Source organism: Homarus americanus, unplaced genomic scaffold (assembly GCF_018991925.1).
Source record: "Homarus americanus isolate GMGI-L3 unplaced genomic scaffold, GMGI_Hamer_2.0 scaffold3664, whole genome shotgun sequence".
Lineage (NCBI taxonomy): Eukaryota > Metazoa > Arthropoda > Malacostraca > Decapoda > Nephropidae > Homarus > Homarus americanus.
Genome location: NW_024711469.1, coordinates 56,521 through 78,371, shown reverse-complemented (window position 1 = coordinate 78,371; position 21,851 = coordinate 56,521). Strand labels below are relative to the sequence as shown.

The following is a 21,851-nucleotide window of genomic DNA, read 5'->3' as shown; positions in this document are numbered from 1 at the left end:
TATATTGTGGACTGTCGCGTTAGGGCTCTGAAAGTTGTCCTGAGCTTGTATGAACATGACGGTAAACAGAGGAGGTTGAGGAATTCGTCTTAGTGTTGTCCTGGTGAAAGATTAACCCCAGAAAACTGTCATAAAAACTTATACTCTTACATAATGAGATTAACTTAGGTAAGCCTTAGTTATGTGGGCTGGTGTTTGTGTTGTCACCTTCCGTAACTCTCTCTCAGCACGAAGTCGTCGAGGTTGATTCTTGAGGTGAACTTAACTTGCATTTTTAAGTTTTAGATATTTATGATATAGTGAAAAATATGACCTTAAGTTTATTTCCATAGTGGACTAGTTCTCACCACCATATTCTCCCGGTCTGTCACTAGGGACTCGAGTAAACATGGCGAGACGGAGTGTATGAGGGCACAGCGACGCCTTCACCCACCCTGTGCTCAGATGTCGGAGTCGGTGTCAGCTCGTCAGTGTCATAACCTTGGTCGTGACTGTAGGAGTGACCGTGTCTGTAGGTAAGTGGCTCTCTCTCTCTCTCTCTCTCTCTCTCTCCAACTATGTAAGCACAGAAATATGCAAAAAATATAAATATACATATATTTATACATACATACATACATACATACATACATACATACATACATACATACATACATACATACATACATGTATTCTGTTTTTAATTGCAAAAACTGAATGTAAACAATTAATTGAACGAGTGAATACATAAACAAATACAGAAATTAATGAATTAAGTTAATAAAGGAATAAATGTAAATAAACAAGATGATTAAAACTAAATAAATAAATAAGAAGAAACAACTAAATCAAAGACAAACAAAAACAATAATAAAAACAACAACAGAGATGGCGGAGTCAGTCAGTCCAACTACGACAAAACCCTTGGTTAGGTCACGCCCATTTGCTCCTCAATAGGGGCGTGTGGGCGTGATGAATACCCCGCCCCCCCGCCCCCCCCCCCCGCCTTGGTGAGCCTCCAGATCACACGTCATACCTCCATCGTCGTCATTCTTCTTCTTCTTCTCTACATCGTCTTTATTCACCTCTTCATCATCTCCTCATTCTATTTTTATGGAAAATATTTTGTGGTTCTTCTTCCTCCTACTCTCCCTCATTCAGTGTTTCATTTGCTAACATTAATAACACTAATTACTACCAACAACCATTATCTACCATGAATTAATTATCTATATCACTTATCTATATTACTCGTCTAACGTTACTAACTACCATTAAGTACCACTAACCACCAGTAATTACCACTAACCACCAGGTACAGGCTGGAGCACTACGAACTGTCGTGTGCAGCGGACACTATGACAGGGAGGTGTGCGGGCCAACATCAGGAGTGTACCAAGGCCATGCTTAGCCTGCTGGGTACTGACCTGCACACCAACTGTGTGTGTAAGGGAAACTCCTTCCAGGACATCAACCAGTGCCTCGCCTGGAAGCGTCTCCTCTGGGGCAACCCTTGTGTAGGTCAGTCAAGTGTGGCACTGTTGTGTAGGTCAGTCAAGTGTGGCACTGTTGTGTAGGTCAGTCAAGTGTGGCACTGTTGTGTAGGTCAGTCAAGTGTGGCACTGTTGTGTAGGTCAGTCAAGTGTGGCACTGTTGTGTAGGTCAGTCAAGTGTGGCACTGTTGTGTAGGTCAGCCACGTGTAACAGTAACACACTGACTCTGTAAACAACACCAAGACTACACATCTGTACATCACTTCTAGAAACATCAACAAAGTCTTAAGACCCCCACAACCTATAGCTACACACAGTACCTGCCTGACCAGTGTTATAGACACAACCTACAGCTACACACAGTACCTATAACCTGACCAGTGTTATAGGCCCGCAACCTATAGTACACACGGTACCTATAACCTGACCAGTGTTATAGCCCACAACCTACAGCTACACACAGTACCTATAACCTGACCAGTGTTGAAGGCCACAACCTATAGCTACACACAGTACCTATAACCTGACCAGTGTTATAGTACAACCTATAGCTACACACAGTACCTATAACTTGATCAATAGCCCATTAACTTTAGGTCCTGTTGTGCCTTAAGTTAGAAATTCAACATCATGAAGAAATTAGGGAGAGTGATCTTATTTACGATAACTTTGTATACAAGATGACGCAGATGGAGGATAACTTATAGTATTATCTTTGTAGGTCAAGTTATCATTAAAACAACAACAAAAAACAATAAAGTTAAAATCACAAAAAAATAATAATCTCGGATATCTAGTTAATATACCATAACAGATTAACCTAATTTTAACCATTAACTCACTAATTTAACACAACACAAACAATTAAATGCAAATAAGGAGAATATAAACACATATTTTTTTTAACTCGCCTTGTATCTGTTTCACGCTACAGTACACAAAATAATCTAAATGGAAAAAATATGTAGCAACAATTTTCATGAATAACACTACAGTATTTTTTTTTTTACTTCTTTTACCCCGCCCGAGTGGAACCTTGTTTTATTGTCTGCCTGTTTTAGTGTCTTAGGTTTTGTTTTTTTTGTGGGGGGGGGATAATTTTCGTCCTTGTGTTAAATTCAGTCAAGTTTCAGTTTTTTAGTTCAGTCAAGTAAGAAATCCAACATAACTTTCATGTTAGCTTTTGTGTACATTATGCGTAGCTGTACATCTTAGCTTTATGAGTTAGCTGAACCAGAGAGAGGGTTAAAGAGAAAGTAAAGAGAGAGAAAGAGAGAGAGAGAGAGAGAGAGAGAGAGAGAGACAATATAATAATCTGGCATGGAGTGTGTGTACCTGTTAAGGCTCTCAACAACGATAACTTCACCACAAACTGCTCTAACTTTTTAAAAGCTTTTGTCTTTACCTTTATTCTCTTGTCTTACCTGTGTGGTCTTAATGGTCTTACCTGTGTGGTCTTACCTGTGTGGTCTTAATGGTCTTACCTGTGTTGTCTTAATGGTCTTACCTGTGTGGTCTTACCTGTGTTGTCTTAATGGTCTTACCTGTGTGGTCTTACCGGATTAAAGTCATTGATAACATCGATATATATTCCCCTTTATATGTACATTATTCACTATACTTAAATTTCTACTTATATTTCTGGGTTAAGTGTCTCTAATACACCTCTTCCTGTGTTGACAGTGGAGTCTCAGCTCTCTTACCACCTGATGCGCCTGGGTAGCAGCGCCGACGAGTTGATGTCCTCCTTCACCGTCGACCACCATGACCAGGTCGACCAGCACCAGGGTGAGTGGGGGAGGCAGAGGGACCAGGTCGAGTAGCACCAGAGTGAGTGGGGGAGGCAGAGGGACCAGGTCGAGCAGCACCAGAGTGAGTGGGGGGCAGGGGGGACCAGGTCAGTAGCACCAGAGTGAGTGGGGGAGGCAGAGAGACCAGGTCGAGCAGCACCAGAGTGGTGGGGGAGGCAGAGAGACCAGGTCGAGCAGAGTGGTGGGGGCAGGGGGACCAGTAGCACCAGAGTGAGTGGGGGAGGCAGGGGGACCAGCAGCACCAGAGTGAGTGGGGGAGGCAGAGGGACCAGGTCGAGTAGCACCAGAGTGAGTGGGGAAGGCAGAGGGAAGAGGTTTCGTACAGTTAAATCGTCCACCAAACAGCTCAGATGTGTTCCCGACGGCCCATTATTCGCTCAAACATCTCAAGTTTGCGTTGCGTCTTGTATGTTGTATAGGAGATGATTCCCACAGTTGACAACGAGGAGGAAGGAGGAATACGACTTTGTTTTGGTGTATCTGAGACGAATTACTTGTCAAATACTTTCTATATGTTCTTAGTGATTCTACAAATGCTGGGTGAAGACGCACTTGAAAACACACTTCAAATGTTAAGTTAGGATGCATATCGACTCTACTTGTTCTTGTGGATGGCTGTGTATAAGGATAATAATTTGGTTTATGAATATTAGATCAGTGGAATCAAATCATAGTTATAATTTTTTTTCCTCCAAGATGTCTAAGTGTTGTTATGATTTAGTAATGAATCTTATAATGAATCACAAACGTTCCTTGAAGTTGGTATTAGATTTTATTCTCTCGTGACCCCCAGGAGAGAAGGACCCGGCGCCCCAGTACGCAGTAGGTCGTGGGGACAACTACAACCACGACGACAACGGATACGACCCAGTAGACGACCAGAAGGATGCAGACGCCGAGCTGATGCAGGTGGACGGCACACGATTACAGGCGAGGAAGGTAGCGAGCACCGCCCAGAGTGACCACACCCTCCCTCAGGCTGCTCCTGCCGCCCCGTCCTCCTCCACCACCACTACCACCACTACCACAACTACAACCACTACCAACCCGCCTACCACTACCACATTACCGGAGAGTAAGTACCACCATCACTTACACTTGCTATAATATAAAGTTTGTTTCGATTTTTTTACAACTCCGGTAATTCAAGTGACTCTAAGTGGCTCAAAGTGACCAGAAAAGTGTCATGCTGGATTACTGTATGTTGTATGGTATAGTGTATGGCGTATTGTGTTGTATCATTACCCATTACAGACCAGAGTACGACCTATAAGACGCAAACATTAAATCAAGTAGGTCAACAAAACAGAAGTTGACATAAGTACTGACCTTGAGGTACTCCAGTCGTGTTATGTTTATTGAGTCGTAAGATCTGTGTCGCTGGGTGTTAGTACTGGGCGGTGATGTCTCGCGCGTTTCAGCTGCAGGTCCTTCTCTCACGTACAGCCTTGATGAGGAAGGATATTATTATATGTATCTTGTATTCATGACTCATAGTACATCACCAGGAAACTAATACCTAGAATGTTGTTATACTGTGTGTGTGTGTGTGTGTGTGTGTGTGTGTGTGTGTGTGTGTGTGTGTGTGTGTGTGTGTGTGTGTGTGTGTGTGTGTGTGTGTGTGTGTGTGTGTGTGTGTGTATGTTTGTGTGTTCCATCTTGAAATATTAGAAAAAAAAACAAATATGGAATCTACAAACTATATATATACACAGTAGGACAAACTTGCTGTATTTTTTGTAACATAAGGCGCCGGTAGAGTGGACAAAGTTAAACATTCAGGGCCCCGTCAATAAAGAAAAGCTTCTTAAAAAATAGACCGTAAGAAAACATTGTTAGAGGAAGACCAACTTTCTCTCTCAGCCCCCGGAAAAAAAGAAACAATAACTCAAGGGAAATGTCTTCTCCTGTCCAGTCTGGTTTATTCCAAAATCTTTTACTCACTCGTAACATCTTGGCGGCATTTGTCAGCGTCAAGAGAGACAGCTTCACCAGACTTACACACACACACACACACACTTCCTCCCCCACCTCCTCCTCCTCCTGCGCCTCCTCCTCCTCCACCACGTAAAACTGTGTGGTTGAGATATTCCAGAGTGTCCAGAAGGTTGTCAGGCGGTGTTAGGAGGTCTCTCTGTTGATGACTCAACTCACCCACCCGCTACGCCTGGCCTGAGAGACGTGTGGCTATCTTAAAATGAGATTTTCGTATTTAAATGAAGGAGTTTCAACCTCAAGCGATACTTCGGTCTTGAGTGATGGCGCCTTGGGTGATGTTTGAACCTGTTTGTCGTACTGTTGATGATTGAAGCCATGGAGTTTCTGGCCTTGATAACGTCTTCGATGTCCATTGACTTTTCTTCGACTTTGAGTGACGAAACCACGAGTATATATGGATGTGTGTGTACCGGTATATATAACTGAGTATTTTAATGTCAGTTTTACTAGTGAAGGTGTTTGTGTTGCAGGGTACTGTGAGGTGACGGGGTCTTGGGACTTCAAGTCGCACATCATCGAGGAGGGAAGCAGCATGAGGGTGAGTGTGTGTATGTTAAGACCTGTGAGTGGTGTGACTGAGAGCACCTTCAGTGACCAGGTAGCGGGGTGGTATATCCTAGCCTCGGGAGCGTGAGTCTTAACAAGCTGATCTCTCCTTGAACATATTGTTACAGTACTCTCACCCCGAGGTACATAGATTGACATACCATATCCTTGTCTCCTCACAGCTCTACAAGGAGGGAGACAGTGACTGCTCTGAGTTGTGCTTCTGTGAGCGCCATGAGCAGACCAGGTGTAAGGTGAGTACCTCCCAGCCCCTCCTACCTGTCTCACTTCCTTCACCTACCTGCCTCACTTATCTCCCTCACTCGTCTCCTTCAGTTACCTCTCTACTTTAACTCTTTCACTGACTAATAACAAGATAGGCGGATATACTGATCGCTTTATAAACTTCACCCACACATGCTGTAACTAACCTAACCTAACCAAACGCTACACACCTGCCCTCCCTCCCTCCCTCCCTCCCTATACAGGTGTTGGCGTGTGTGGAGAACCGACCGTGTGAGACGAATTATGCCGTGTACAACCACAACGCCCCGGCCTACCAAGCTTACAGGGGCGAGTGTGTCTGTTACTCCGGGGACTTCATCTGCCAGCGGCCCAGACAAGGTAAGGGAGTGGCTGAGGGCTGTGGTGAGGGCTGTGGTGAGGGAGTGGGTCTGTGGTGCGTGTATGACAGGTGAGGCGAAAAGAAAGGTGTCTTATCTTCAGGTGATATGATGTCATTACTGAGTATAAATCGCTGTACTAATCCTCCTTTCCTTCCCTCTCTATCCCTCTTTCACTCCCTTTCTTCCTCTCTTCTTCTGCATCCGTCCCTCCCTCCCTCTTATTTGGGGGAGGCAGTGGGGGGGGGGGACCTCACCTCTCCACTCAGGACGTCAACAAACATCGTTGTCTCCTCCTCCTCCACTCCCTCTCCATAACTCTTCCATCTCTTCCAATATCTCAACCCCCCCCCTTTCCCTCTCGCCCACTCGCTCTCTCCTCCCTCCGCTCTAACATTCTCACCCTATTCACCCCACTCATTTCTTCTCTCTCTCTCTCTCTCTCTCTCTCTCTCTCTCTCTCTCTCCCTTCACCCCTGCTCCCCCTTAACTTCTTCATCCTCCTCCCTCTCCCTTCAACCCCCCCCCCTCCTCTCCTCCGCCCCCACTCAGCCCTGAAATTGGTTTAAAGTGGGTTACAGTCAAGCTTTTAAGAGGCACAGGCGAGTTGTGACAGAGGAACGGACGGCGGGGGTATGAAGAACGTATACACACACACACACACACACACACACACACACACAGAGTTAAATTTGTAAGTTAATTTTAATTTTTCCCTTAAGTTAACCAGTGAATTAAATGTTAACCCATAGTTGGCGAGTACAGTACGTTGTGTTACAGTCACTGTACGTTGTTGTGTTACAGTCACTGTACGTTGTTGTGTTACAGTCACTGTACGTTGTTGTGTTACAGTCACTGTACGTTGTTGTGTTACAGTCACTGTACGTTGTGTTACAGTCACTGTACGTTGTGTTACAGTCACTGTACGTTGTTGTGTTACAGTCACCAGTCACTGTACGTTGTTACAGTCACTGTACGTTGTTGTGTTACAGTCACTGTACGTTGTTGTGTTACAGTCACTGTACGTTGTTGTGTTACAGTCACTGTACGTTGTTGTGTTACAGAGGAATTCGAGTTACCGACGGGACTGTTCCTGCTGCTGGGGTTCAGCAAGACGGAGGAGGCGCTGCTGAGGAACGTGACGGGCGGCACCGCTATCGAGGCTCTTGCTCCCCTGCAGGAGATCTTCACCACCATCTCTGCTAACATGGGCGTTAGTATTACTTCCCCTCTGGTACAGTGATGGCTGCTTACCTTCACCTGATCACTCTCCCCTACACTTCTCCCCGCCAGCTTGTTGCACCTGAAGATTAACCACCTTAATGGTAACCTGACCTGACCCAACCTAACCTAACCTAACCTAACATAACCTATCCTAACAATATTGCCTAACTTAACTTATCCTAAATCTAATCTCACTTAACCACCCCTACCTCCCTCCCCCCGACAGGTAGCGTTAGGTTAGGTTACAGGTAGGGTGGTTAGGTTAGGTTAGGTTAGGTTACAGGTAGGGTGGTTAAACCTCAGGTGAAATAAACTAAGAGGGGGAGAATTTTCAGGTGATGTCCAAAATTAATATGTATATATTTTTTTTAATTTACTTTAGTTGGCTTTGACTATAAGTGCTATTGCTTACTTAAATAATGTAGTTTCGTAGTTGTGTCTCTTCTACACCACTACAGTACTAACATAGGATGTAGAAACCGTACCTTAAATTCTACGTTAGTTTATGTAGTCTTGTAGTTGTTTGGCTGGATAACATGGGCAACAGCTGTGTGTGTGTTGTAGTTTTGAAGTGTCTCTTATAACCTGTTGTAATATATAGTTATAAGTTGTAAACCTTCTTTAGTAAATATAGTTAATGTTGTAGATATGTGTTGTATCTTAGGTCAGGTCAGGTCAGGTCAGGTCAGTGTGTAGTGTTATACTGCATGTTAAGTTACCCTCATTAACAAACACCATTCATATCACTTCATTAACTCAACTGTTATGTGTAAAGGTTGTATATCGTGTTATGTTATATGTGTGTGTATGTGTGGTGTTATGTGTACTTTGTAGCATGTGTACATAGAGCACGTACAAGTAATTTCTTCATTAAGTATAGACACGACACAAACATCAGTATTTAACCTCGAGAAACATTGACAATTTTAAAAGTCTTATATTGAACTATTAGACAAAGACATTCTTGCACGCGAATTTTAACTTCTCGTGTCGACACCGTGAATAATACATCGAGTCGTGAATAAATCCGTCTCGTAACGTCATTTATAAGTCAATCCCGTGAATAATACATCAATAGTCGTGAATAAATCCGCGCCCCCCGAGATATTATACAACAATGAATAATTCCTATACATTATTGAGTGAGATTTATTTTATGTGGCTTGTTTGTTTCCGTCACACCAAATAGTTAACACCTGCCAGCTACGTCATCGGGGAAGGAGGGAGTGTAGGTGGCGCGGGGGGTGGAAGTGTTGATGGGACGGGGAGATGGGAATTGACAGGGTGTAGGATAATGGGGAATGGAGGGAGGTGAGGGGTAAGGGCGTAAAGATAGAGGTGTGGGGATGAGGAGGGTGAGGAAGGGTGTGAGAGGTGAGGAGGGGGATGAGAGGAGGTAAGCGGTGGGGATGAAGTACTTCTCTCCAGACCATGGTTATACCCTAATGGCGCCAGCCTCCTCCTCCTCCTCTCCTCCTTCCCTTAAATCCTTCTGTTCTTCCTTCCACCTTTAACTCCCCCTCCTCATCCACCCTTAACTCCCCCTCCTCATCCACCTGCTCCCCTCCTCATCCACCCCTTGCTCCCCTCCTCCTCATCACATGCTCCTCCTCATCCCACCCCTTAACTCCCCTCACTCATCACCTTAACTCTCCCTCCTCATCCACCCCTTAACTCCCCCTCACCTCGTCACCCCTGCTCCCCTCCTCATCCACCTTTAACTCCCCCTCCTCATCCACCTTCACTCCCCTCCCCTCATCCACCCTGTCCCCTCCTCATCCACCCTTAATTCCCCCTCCCCCACCTCTCACCCTTCCCTCCTCCTCCTCCAATAAATCCTCAAGAAGACCAGAAGACTCTCAGCACCAGCCACCTCCTCCCAGAAACCAACTCCCACGATCTGTTCAACATTCTCCAGGTGAACATTCAGAACATAGCGACCTTCCTGGCAGAAATATTATGTGCAGGTGAGAGTTGGATGGGGAACCCCGCCATGGCCGCCAGGGGAAATCACGGTGATAGCGGCCACCTCCGGTATATTGTTAGTGGTGTTGGCGCCCCCCACCCCCCTCCGCCACCCCGCCACCCTCCTCCGCCACCCCGCCACCCTCCTCCGCCTCTGTGGTGTAAAAAGCTCACGGGTTCCTCTGATGCTGTGGCGACGCCCTGAACCTCTACCTTCACCCGTGGTAGTCCCTAGTGACTTGAGGCTCGGCTTGAGTTTGATTGATTTTAGTGTGTGTGTGTGTGTGTGTGTGTGTTGTAGGGTGTGGATGTGGGTGTATTGGTGTCGAAGGTGGATATGTTTGTGTGGATGTATGAGTGTGTATGTGGGTGGGAGTTGTGTGTGACTGCGTGTGTGTGTGTGTCTTTAATTATCTGACGTCAGTCCAATAGATTGTAATTTTTTGCAATTTTATCTCAACAAGTGTGCAATATCGCTGTTAATTGTTTTCATGATGCTGACATTAGTTACACAACTCAAACCAGACGGCGGACGATACTGTGGAAGATATACATTAAGTGATGTAATATATTCAGTTTATTGTTAGTGTTGTCTAAAAGGTGAAGGATATGTAGTTGGTGTTTCTTATGGCGAGGATGAGACGAGTATATGTGTGTGATTCTTTAAGGTCGGTAAGTTTAGCTTGGTGGCGAGGGGTGTGGGATGGGGGAAGGGGTAGAACTCACTGAACAGATCTAACGATAACTTGTCTGATAACTCGGTGGGGTTTATAAGATATTAGAAGAATTGAACAAGTTACCTATATCCTTACGTAGGAGGGCTTAGAGCTGGTCGTTCTCTCTCTTAAGTCCACTCCAGCTGCGGCGTCCCTGAGGTGATTTTACCTTGAATGTCTCCTCGTTAGTCGTCCATCAGTGTGTGTCTCTCGGCCTCATTATAGAGACACGAGGTAATGTCTGCTGCGTTGCTACCTGATGTATACCTCCAGCACCTGAGGGAAGAGCCTTGTAGACTGTGAGGAGAAGATCATATTTATTAGTAAAGTATTGTAAGACACGATGAGGTGCCTCCTAACATAACTGGACCAGGCCAAGTCAAGCCCTGCCTGACAGCTTGGTATATCGTCAAACACAACTCGGTGCTGTAAACACGATACTCTGGCAGTTATTTGGACAATTTGTTCATCCATTTATATACATCGTTAGTCAATTAATCTCTGAGTATATAAGTAAATCAAACTCGGGTAACAAATTATGTTTTTATTGTCGGACAGTAAATTGTACATGTGGAGTTTTACTGCTTTCTGACAACCAGGTCAGTGTGTCTCATTCATAACTTTACCCTCATTAAAACACTAAACACGGTACACACGGCTGACTGACACACACGTCTGGGACGGTACAATACAACGGGCTGGAGGCAACACACAGCAGTCAATCAGTGACAGTGTGAAAGAAACCAATCATTCCTTCCTCACAAGATGTCCAGCCTGAGTATAATCAAGAACTAATGTGCAGCGTCTTCCTTCAACACTTCCTCACAAAACTGTACAAAGCCTGTCAGGCCAGACAGGTAAACCTTGATGACTTCTTACGACACGAACACCAGGCAGCGTCACCGTCCATGTTAGGTGAGGGCAGCAGAGAGTGGGAACAAATTTTATTTGCATCACAGCCTTGGGAGACGTGCCAAGCCCTAACAGCCACACAAGACGCTGCTGCCAACATGATAGATGGGGCTCCTGTGGTCATTGTGTTACCACGACCAGGAGCAGGACCTTCCAGGACTGCATATAAGACATCCTTACGCCGCGTGTCCTCCCCAGCAGCAGACTATACAGGAGGTGGACATAGTATGGGTCAGTTATATCCCAGGATTGTTGAAGGATCCACCTGTGAGGACAGACGTCTGAGGACACACTGGTGAGGCTGATGGCCCTGGTGCAGATCAGGAGGTAAACTATATCGAGGTTAACAAAACTAAAAGAACTCAAAGATGTCATTATGGCACTCAAGGAAGACTACCACAAGGGTTAATGTTTTGATTCACAACAAGAAGCAGCTACGTCAGCAGCCCCGTCAGGAGGAGGCTGACTGTAGACTTCCACTTCATGTGATCGTTGTCCTAAGTTTGGCAACATACCTGCTGTGTTTCTGGCTGTGTCAATGTTTCACAGCCGTGGTGGGCGTGAGGTGAGTGTTAGAGCTGGACAGCACACCACCACCCGCCGCCTCGTACGAGTGGTCACAACTTTCCACCTCCAACACCAAACACTCTACCAGTGCTGCTGACGCTCACAGGACTTGACACAGTTTCCTATTGTCTTGGCTGAGGAAAATACACCACATATGAGGCTTAAGAACACTGGATCTCTGATGGGAAGACCAGAGAAACACTTTGTTATTGTGAGGCAGAGTAGAACTGAGCCCACTAAGAAGGGTGAACAAAGGAAAGAAAACAACTAATTCTCACACACACCAACAGCGTCCCACTCACTCAGACAGACGTAACCCAACACGAGACATGAAGTGTATCAGACAGGCTTTGTGTGGTCACCGTACAGGGCGCCAGTGTGTGTGTAGTTACCTGGCCAGCCCTGATCACCTGAGAGCTAGCTTAAACGAAAACTCACTTGAAGTCTCTCACAGCTATTACTCAACAAAGTGGCATCAAAGTGCTCTTACAAATACACTCACGGTGGCTGTGTGTGTGTGTGTGTGTGTGTGTGTGTGTGTGTGTGTGTGTGTGTGTGTGTGTGTGTGTGTGTGTGTGTGTGTGTCGCTGCCCACGTAATCACCACACTCATCACACTATCATTACTCTATACACACTTAGGGTAACACAGAGGAAAATACACACACACACACACACACACACACACACCTGGACACACTATCATAAACACGGTAAGTAGAGTGTCTTATTACCAGGTATAACAAAGTAAACACACACACGGTGATGCTGGCTGTACAGTCGTTGTCAACACCGTAACCATGGTAACTCACTCCCACACGTGTATGGTGGCAATAACTAGGGACAAACAACAACTTAAATAATCATTAATAAATAAAAAAAAAATGGTAAGATAATTAGAAAAATAAGTTTAAAGATTTATTAAATGAGTTTTTAAGCCATTAATTTTTTACGATGGCAACTTGAAACACTGACGGCAGGTAATTTCCGTCTCAACCCCCCCCTCATTAACCTGCCCCCACAACCTTCACCTCCCACCTGGTTCCATTAAGTACGCGTAGTTCTTTTACAGCGCCTCTAGTGTGTGTGTTAAGCCCCATACTGCTAGTTGGACACGTTATAACATTTATCTTGTGTGTCTGTTTAAAGTTATGTAAGTAAATGTTAAGTGTGTGTGTGTGTGTGTGTGTGTGTGTACGTAACTATTTATGTGTGCGTATCTGTGTGTGGCTATGTATATACGTGACTGTGTGTGCGTATCTGTGTGTGTGTATCCATATGTATGTGTACAGTTTGGTTAAATTATGAAACACAACATTTTACCATATATAATCATCCATCCATTAAGTAATAACATTTAAAAACAAAAATAATTTGACGAAAAAACCAAATACATTATACATACTGTTTATATATTTGTAAACATCGACTAAAATCAGAAAGTGTATCTACAATATCTTACTAGTTCTATGAGAGATGAAAACTTGTATAATTGAATATGTATGTATGTATGTATGTATGTATGTATGTATGTATGTCACTAGTTTCTATATATATACCGGTATACATAGCCCTATAGGTATATAATTAGTGACGTGAATATTTAAGGTGAGACTTGAGTAATTCATTATGGTAAGAGGAGACCAGTGGTGGGTGTGTGTGTGTGTGTGTGTGTGTGTGTGTGTGTGTGTGTGTGTGTGTGTGTGTGTGTGTGTGTGTGTGTGTGTGAGAAGCCCTACACCATCGATCTGTTGTGAGGAGGAGGGAGAGGAGGGAGTGTGGGGAGGAGGAGGTGGGTGTAGGAGGAGGAGGAGGGTGGGGTAGGAGGGAGGAGGAGGTGGGAGTGGGGAGGAGGGGGAGGAGGTTGGGAGTAGGAGGAGGTGGGAGTGGGAGGAAAGGAAGGTAGAGGAAGAGGAGGATGAAGAGAGAATAAGCAGGAAGAGGAAGTGGAGGAGAAGGGGGGGGGGTAGAAGAAGGGTGAAGGGAGTAGAGGGAGGAGGGAAGATAATAGGGTAGAGAAATTACACTAATGAGGAAGGTGAGGAGGAATGAGAGACGATAGGAGGAGACTATATCTTTATCCTCTTTACAAACAATTATTCTGACGTTGAGGTGAATCGATAACTCCCCTTTCTTATGAGACAATCTCTCTCTCTCTCTCTCTCTCTCTCTCTCTCTCTCTCTCTCTCTCTCTCTCTCTCTCACACAGAGGTAGGAGGAGAGACACAAACTCCGTCATTATCTCTCACTTGTCTCTCGTTATTACACCTCACAGTCCAATCATTCGTATTTTTCTTTCTCTATTCTCTCTCTACTTTCCTGATTTATCTCTGTTTACCTTCTATCTATCATTCCTTTCCTCGTTCATAACTTTATTCAATATTTCTTCTACAATTTCATTTTATTTATATTCTTATGTTTATTCCATTTCATTAATTATAATTTTCTCCGTTGTTTTAAATCTTATATAGAGACTTTCTGTACATTTACTATTCCAATATATTACTACTACTAATATTAATAAAAACAATAATAATAATAATAATAAAAGTGTAATAACAATAATAACAACCCCCCCCAACCCCCCAATAATAATAATTTACCTCACTACAGTAATGACACACACACGACCTCTAATTACCACAGGTATCTCAAAGTCTTCGATCAGGTGATGATAAAAGACCCGCTTACTGCTTCAAGGTCACCTTTGACATTTACCTCATCCATTAGGGCTTCCTGCTGTGTGTGTGTGTGTGTGTGTGTGTGTGTGTGTGTGTGTGTGTGTGTGTGACCTCGAAACACCACACCGTCACTCCTTCTCATATCATTTCTCGTGTTTTCTTGGCTTGTTCATTTATCACAGGTAGGAGGTCAGGTCAAAAGGTCAATTCTTAGGTCATTTGGTCCTAACCCTCATGCACGTAGTGGAGCTTTGAATACGTCATAACAGCAAGGGAGGAAGGATGGATGAGGAGGAGGGGGAAGAGGAGGAGGGGGAAGAGGAGGAGGAGGAGGAAGAGAGGAGGAGGAGGTCGATGAAAGGAGAGGTGGTAGTGGTGGAGAAGGAGGAAGGGGAAGAGGAGAAAGAGTGGTGAAGGAAGAACAAGAGGAGGAGGAAGAGTACTTGTTGTTGACAGAAACTTAAGAGACATCACAAGATATTATTTATTCAGTGTTTGTTTTTCAGATTTTACCCTTCCCATTCACCTCTCTCTCTCTCTCTCTCTCTCTCTCTCTCTCTCTCTCTCTCTCTCTCTCTCTCTCTCTCTCTCTCTCTCTCTCTCTCTCTCTCTCTCTCTCTCTCTCTCTCTCTCTCTCTGCATATCCCCTCTTCTGATCCCTTGTTATGCTTCTTTCCTTCAATCTTCACTACTTCCGTCTTCAACCCAGCCGATCAAGACAGCCTCACCTGGATCAACACCATAACTTCCTGGCTCTCCTCTCTCTCTCTCTCTCTCTCTCTCTCTCTCTCTCTCTCTCTCTCTCTCTCTCTCTCTCTCAGGGTGTACAGTAACAACATTCATTTCTCTCCCTACAGGAGGAGTGTCGACTTGAGGTGTTTCAGTACACAAATGGCAACTTGGTGCTTCAGGTGCGACACATCCAGGTGTCTTCCAGCGTCACCAACAACACCTACACCCTCAATATGTTACAGGAGGAGAGGGTACGTGTGTGTGTGTGTAAAAGATCTTCACTTTCTCATTCTTTTCTTTTATTTTTCTCATATTTTCTTTTTATCTATATTTCTTACTTGTTTTTAACGTTATCCTCTCTCTCTCTCTCTCTCTCTCTCTCTCTCTCTCTCTCTCTCGACTTGCTAGAAGGTGAACAGAAGCCTTTGAAGCCTCACGAAGCTTACAAGGCTGTACCCACTAATAAATGGTCTAAGATTACAGCTCCGTCAGGCCATTCATCACCGCTGTACTCACTCCTGTACCACCACCACAGCCTACAGCACATCTTGTAACCCTCCCTGTGTTGTTACCTTCAGAACGCCGATTGTTTGTGTATATCGTTCGTTCTTGTAAAGTAATTCGCGTTAAAGCATTGAAATACCGATAATCCGAATTAATCTATGTGTCTAGTGCCGATAATCCGGAAATACAATCCTGGAATATCGATAATCCGGAATAACTAGTCACCCACTAACTCATAATCCAGATATGCAAGACAAAAATACCGATTAGTTTGAACAAGGGAAAAATTATTCGCTTAAAAACACACTAAACATTTCAAACACATAATATTAAAACACTGGTATATCCAAACACACACACACACACACACACACACACACACACACACACACACACACACACACGCACACACACCAAACTCAACCTCGTGTCACTGTACCAATAGTTAATAGTAGGGTAGGTAACGTTACTTAGAGCCGGGTGGACACAGGCTAAAGTGGTGGTGTCAGTAGCTGTTATATGAGGGCGTGATGACAGGGAGAGGGAGAGACACATTGATGATAGTGAGAGACAAACTATGATAAAAGAGGAAGAAATAAACAAGAACCTGGAAGTTAATTGATTTCAGGATCGTGTTCTGGAGTAATGGTTAGCCAGTACAGTTGGTGAGTTGTCCGGTCTTCTTGGGTTATTCCTTGACATTAGTTCGTATATGTTAACTCATGATGTGGTTGTTGTGTTGGCGACAGTTTCTACTGGTTAAATAAATTCACATCCGGGTGTCTCTAACGTCGGTCAGCATCGAACACAAGGAGCAAGCCATTATTATTGACTTGTTATATGTGCCTATCCCCCCACCCACCCTCCCCCCTCTCATGTACAAACTGTGGAAATTGATGGGTAAATTATTCTAACCCCCCCCTCTCCCTCCCCCCTCCCAAAGATTCTCACTGAAAGTTCGCCACAAAAATAGTTATAAGTTATGGCGCCACAATTGACTCTTGATCCTTCATACCTCGGTAAATCGAATCCAATTCCTTTATAAATATTCCTATAACCTTATTGTATCATATCTTTAAAAGGGGGGGTTTTAGATATTGTGTCTTGGTGGGATATCGTAAAATAAAACCGGTTCGTGCAAGAGTGTGGCGACGATAAGTGTGTGTGTGTGTTGTTGTTGTATAGATGAGAGGACCCCAGCGGTGAAGGTAATCGGGGTCCATATGTTGAGGCGTGTGTGTGGGATCTGAGAGTATGGAGGGGATCTGAGTGTGTCCGGGGGTGGGGGGGTGGGGTGGAAGGGGGATCTGAGAGCGTGTGTGGAAGGGGAGAGGGTCAGGACGATCGGCTCCTGTTGGTAATGGTCTCCAGTGATGCTCTTTTGATCCTCTGAGCGGGTCTTTCTCTTATAGTTTTATAACCTCACTTACCCTCCACCCCTTTTGTTTTTTCTTATCCTTTGTTTATACATGTACTTTATCTGTCTGTCTGTCTCTTTACTACCCAATGAAAACAAAGAAACAAAATTAAACTGAAATAAAAATAATACCCCTAGTCGACCATTCACCTCAGACGATACACTTAACAAAAGCTTTAAGACTTTTTTATTATTATTATTCCTACTTCTTCTCCGGGGAACTTTGGCCACTAGAGCTGGAACTTTCCTCCCGCCTCCCCCCAAAACAAACATTTCTGTGTTAATTTAGTCTCTTAACTCTGGCAGGTTTTTTGTGGTATAATTGTGACATTAGGAGAATGTTAGGAGGCGGATTCTCTTGTGTTGGGTCTTGATTATACACGTCTGTATGTTTACTCTTACATATATACATACGTACATACATACATTCATACACTCAGAAATTATGTTTCACTTTAATGATAAGGACACCTAGACTCTGTGTGTGTGTGTTGACCTTAAGTCGAACACATTATATACAGTACTTCAGGTCCCCCCCCCCCCCATCATTCCAGAACTGCAGGTGCCTCAAACCCACACAATTCCAATTATTCCAGAACGACAGATGGTTGTAACAATTCCCATCATTCCAGAACCGATGCGACACGCCGATCAGCAAGGTGGCGAAGATGATCAACCATCGCTCATCCAAGATCCACCACGACGTGCGTCTCTCCCTCTTCGTGTTGGCTGAGGTTATAGACACCGTTCCCAGCCTTCAGAGGATCAGCGGTGGGCAAGCTTGTCCCCGCAGCGTGGGCGTGGGGGCGTGTTGGTGGGTGTGGGTGACGGGCGTGGCGCTGGTGTTAGTGGGGAGACTCCACACGACAGACTGGAGGGCGGCGAGTGTGTTGTGATAAAGTAGTCAGTCTAAACCATAAGAAAATTGTAAATAACAGACTTAAGACTAAAATGGACAACTTTCAGTGTGTTTGTAAATAATGGAAACGGATGAAAAATATTATATTAGAGTGTTTTTGACAATTTTACTTGTTGTATGCTAAGCCATCACGTGTGAGTTTACTTTAAGCTAAATAAAAGTAGAAGTTCATTTTTTCCTGATGGGTAGTGGTTCTTTGGTGGCCTACCTGGGTTGTGTGTGGGCGTTCGCGTGTCTCTCTCTCTCTGTTGTGCTTCTGCTGCTGAGAGAACGTATAAAAACCTCCTCTGCGCATGCGTCAGTGCTGAAGATTACATAACGCATGGTGAGGAACTTCTGATACTACTGGGAAACAGAACGCATGAACTAAACTAACAAACAACAGCTCCCGACAGTGTTGAAGAAGTAACGCAAGACTCGAATAATAACATCACTGCGCATGCGTTAGAACTGAAGCCGTGAACCGGAAGTGGAAGTAATGTCACTATAGCTGGCTTACTAAAGGAACCACAAGTATGTTTAGTTCCATTAGAGTTAAAAAGGAATATTATCTTGAATTAATAACAAAGGTAAGATAACTCTACCTGGCTTAGGATGAGGTAGTTCAGCTTAACCAAACCTGAGGGAAGATTAAAAGTTTGTGAGGATTTACTAGGAGAGAAACACGTCTTGTAGGAACACTTTATCTCGAGACTTGTGACCAACTTCTGAACACGACATTAAGCTGTTGGTAAGTGTCGCATAGAGAGAGACTGGCTGCTGGTAACTGTGGTATAGAGTGACTGTAGACTGTAACTGTTGGTGACTGTGGGTATGAAGAGAGAATGTGGCTGATTGGTAACTGTGGTATAGGGTGACTGTAGACTGTAACTGTTGGTGACTGTGGGTATGAAGAGAGACTGTGGCTGTTGCTGTACCTCTGCCATGGTTATCAGTGGCTGTCAATAATGTCTCGTTTCAATAGTCTTTACCAGAGTTACCGTAAGACTGTAGACAGCACCTCGGGTCAGCATCAGAGTGTACACAGTGAACAGGTGTAAACAATTCACCTGAACACAGTGATGCCAACACACACAACCCAAGGACCAGATTCCCAAAGGTTCCTACTTGAAATTTCGTCACTGAGCCAAAATGTCATAGAAATTACACTGAGACTCGACGCTTAACTTCCTTCCTCACTCTCAGCCCACGAGGACTCATCAACTTAGGAATCTTTGAGAATCTGGCATTGCGAATTTAATGTTCTTTGTCACTTAGATAAAGTAGACTTTTTTGTGTTAGTTTTTTCTCAATTGAATGTTATCGTGATATTTTTGAAGTCCTTGATATTGTATAAAGTTATCGTATAAATATTATCATTTTCAAGTTCTCTATAATGTGCAAGATGGTGTTTTAAGTGTGTGTGTGTGTGTGTGTGTTGGTGCTATATCTAGTTAAGTGACTCTTCTGTTTCTGTTAATAATGAACTACGGGAGAATATAACACTTATCACACGTGTTTGTTAGCGGCGCTGAACCACAAGTTGTACAAAAAATAAAACACGTTGATTTTTTTTTGTTATGTTGTGAGGAGAAAAGGTACAGTAGTTAAGAGAGAATGTGATAAACTAAATGAATTTTCTTATCTATTTCTATGATGTACTGTACACTCGGGGTCAGAAGTTTGCTCCCCCTAAGTGAAGCAGTGTCGACCCCTTGATGAGATGGAACAACACACCCACATCAATACGACTATCAGGGTGAATCAGTTCGGAGTGCTCATTCCCGCGACTCAGTTTCACCCACAGGAAGCGAAACTTTTGACCGCGATTGTAGAACTGTAGACAGATGTATGTAGACGATGCTCATAATTTACATATTAAAAAAACACTAAAATATATATATATACAGTATATACATTTATCTTATTTTCTGAGGATCACGTCTGAGCACATTGACTTATTTCAAACAGTTGCCGTAGTTTCAAAGTTCACAAAACTGTAATTTTGTCTTATATAACACTACAGTAACTTTACCTCTGTGTGTGTGTGTGTGTGTGTGTGAAGTGCTCGACATGTTCTTAGTTTCCGATACAAATATCCACGACACAAAAAAAAGTTATTCACAAAATAGTTACATATATAGAGTTTAAATACTTTATTTTATCGAAGTTAAAATAAATATATCAAAATCTAAATGTGTTGAACTTATACACTTGTTCATTTTGGTTAAAGTTGAACTGAATATAACAAGTTACATTATCACGTGTGTTTATAGATTAGTGTTATTTATTTTTTATAATTTAGATTTATTTTACTAAATGTCATAGTCTCTTATTTTATATTACTCTTTATATTTCTATTATTTTATGTTAATATTATAGTAAGGAATATTTAACGTCTCATTTATCAAGTTCAAATTTAATTAATAAAAATAATTATTAAACTTCATGTAAAAAAATTCTTATGACGATAATATTGAATTTAATGACATCTTTTATAGTTAATTCCTGTATTGGATTTTATTACTGCTATTTCCATCAGACGAAGAATTTTTTCATGAAATTTGGACGGGATTTTCTTAACTATTGGTAGTGCTTTTTTATCGATAATTTTGGTTGATAGTTTGAGAAAGAAAAAATAACCTTTGTTTATCTTTTTGAGACGATTCTGATATTTGGTTGAGAAGAGAAACGTTATAGCAAGTGCGTCGTATAGGTTATTATTTTGACATGCTGGGTCATCTGTGCTCACCTGGAATTACCTAGGGTCATCTGAGGTCACCTAGGGTCATTTAAGGTCATTTGTGGTCACCTAGGGTTATCTGTGGTCACCTGGAATTACCTAATTTGCCTGTGATCACCTAAGGTCATCTTGGGTCATCTGAGGTCACCTGAACTACCCCTTGGTCACCCTGAGTCACCTGTGGACCCCAAGTGCTAATTCTGTACTCCTAAGACTCACTTCTGTGGACATTTCTACCGCTGTTTCCTGACTTTGATAATTATTCCTTTATATGCTGTAAGTAGCCAGGTTGTTTGTAGGTTATGTTGCTTTAATATACTTCTATTACATCACAGTGTAAGTAACGCACACAATCACTTTTATAAGGAGGGAACAAAACTTCAAATTTTCGTGGGAACCTGAAGATACAACAAGAATGATCAAGAACTGGTCACGTAGTTGTGTTTAGTGAGCACTGATGGCTGCCGGGCACATCATCCTAACTCACAGTGAGGGACTGAAGGGAGGTGGTGCGGGTGTCAATCTTAACCAGAAGATATCGTACTGGTTCAATATTTTACTCTACTTTCAATTTTGTTCATAACGTGAATCTAACTCGGTAATATTACGAAATTAATCCATATGGTGAGACTTTAGTTGCTATCAAAACTTAGAGGATTAATGTTCAAAGATAGAAAAAGCAAAAAAAAAAAATTCTTGTACTGTACCTTGCAGCAGCGGTGGCGGGCGTATGATCAATAATTCTCTCAGTAGGTGTAATCTGTCGGTCAAGAGAAAAAAAAGTTCATTAGTACATTTAACACTTCTAAAAAAAAAAAAACTTATTTCATGTAGACGTTAAATATAAAAATAACACGTTTTTTTTATAAGAATCTTTAACGAATGAGAGGAGTAAAATATTGCCATAGAGAAGAATGTTGGCTGGAGTATGTGATCAAGTACCACGAACAAGAATGCCACCACATCTATAGTGAACAGCCAACAACACAACCAGCTAGATATATCCTACCTTGACTCCCTCCTCTCACCCCTCCCTCCCCCA

General features: G+C 43.2%; 1 protein-coding gene across 1 annotated transcript in view; it reads left to right on the top strand.

Moving 5' to 3' along the window:
- Nucleotides 1–20,329, top strand: part of LOC121858233 — a 70,491-nt gene extending 50,162 nt beyond the window's left edge. Inside the window, exons 11-20 of the mRNA XM_042354526.1 lie at nucleotides 375–515; nucleotides 1,295–1,500; nucleotides 3,157–3,261; nucleotides 4,078–4,359; nucleotides 5,753–5,820; nucleotides 6,011–6,082; nucleotides 6,317–6,452; nucleotides 7,516–7,664; nucleotides 15,373–15,498; nucleotides 17,801–20,329. Of these exons, the coding sequence (XP_042210460.1) occupies nucleotides 375–515; nucleotides 1,295–1,500; nucleotides 3,157–3,261; nucleotides 4,078–4,359; nucleotides 5,753–5,820; nucleotides 6,011–6,082; nucleotides 6,317–6,452; nucleotides 7,516–7,664; nucleotides 15,373–15,498; nucleotides 17,801–18,064 (1,549 nt within the window). The 3' untranslated portion in view covers nucleotides 18,065–20,329. The remainder of the gene's footprint in view (nucleotides 1–374; nucleotides 516–1,294; nucleotides 1,501–3,156; nucleotides 3,262–4,077; nucleotides 4,360–5,752; nucleotides 5,821–6,010; nucleotides 6,083–6,316; nucleotides 6,453–7,515; nucleotides 7,665–15,372; nucleotides 15,499–17,800) is intronic.
- The last annotated feature ends 1,522 nt before the right edge of the window (nucleotides 20,330–21,851 follow it).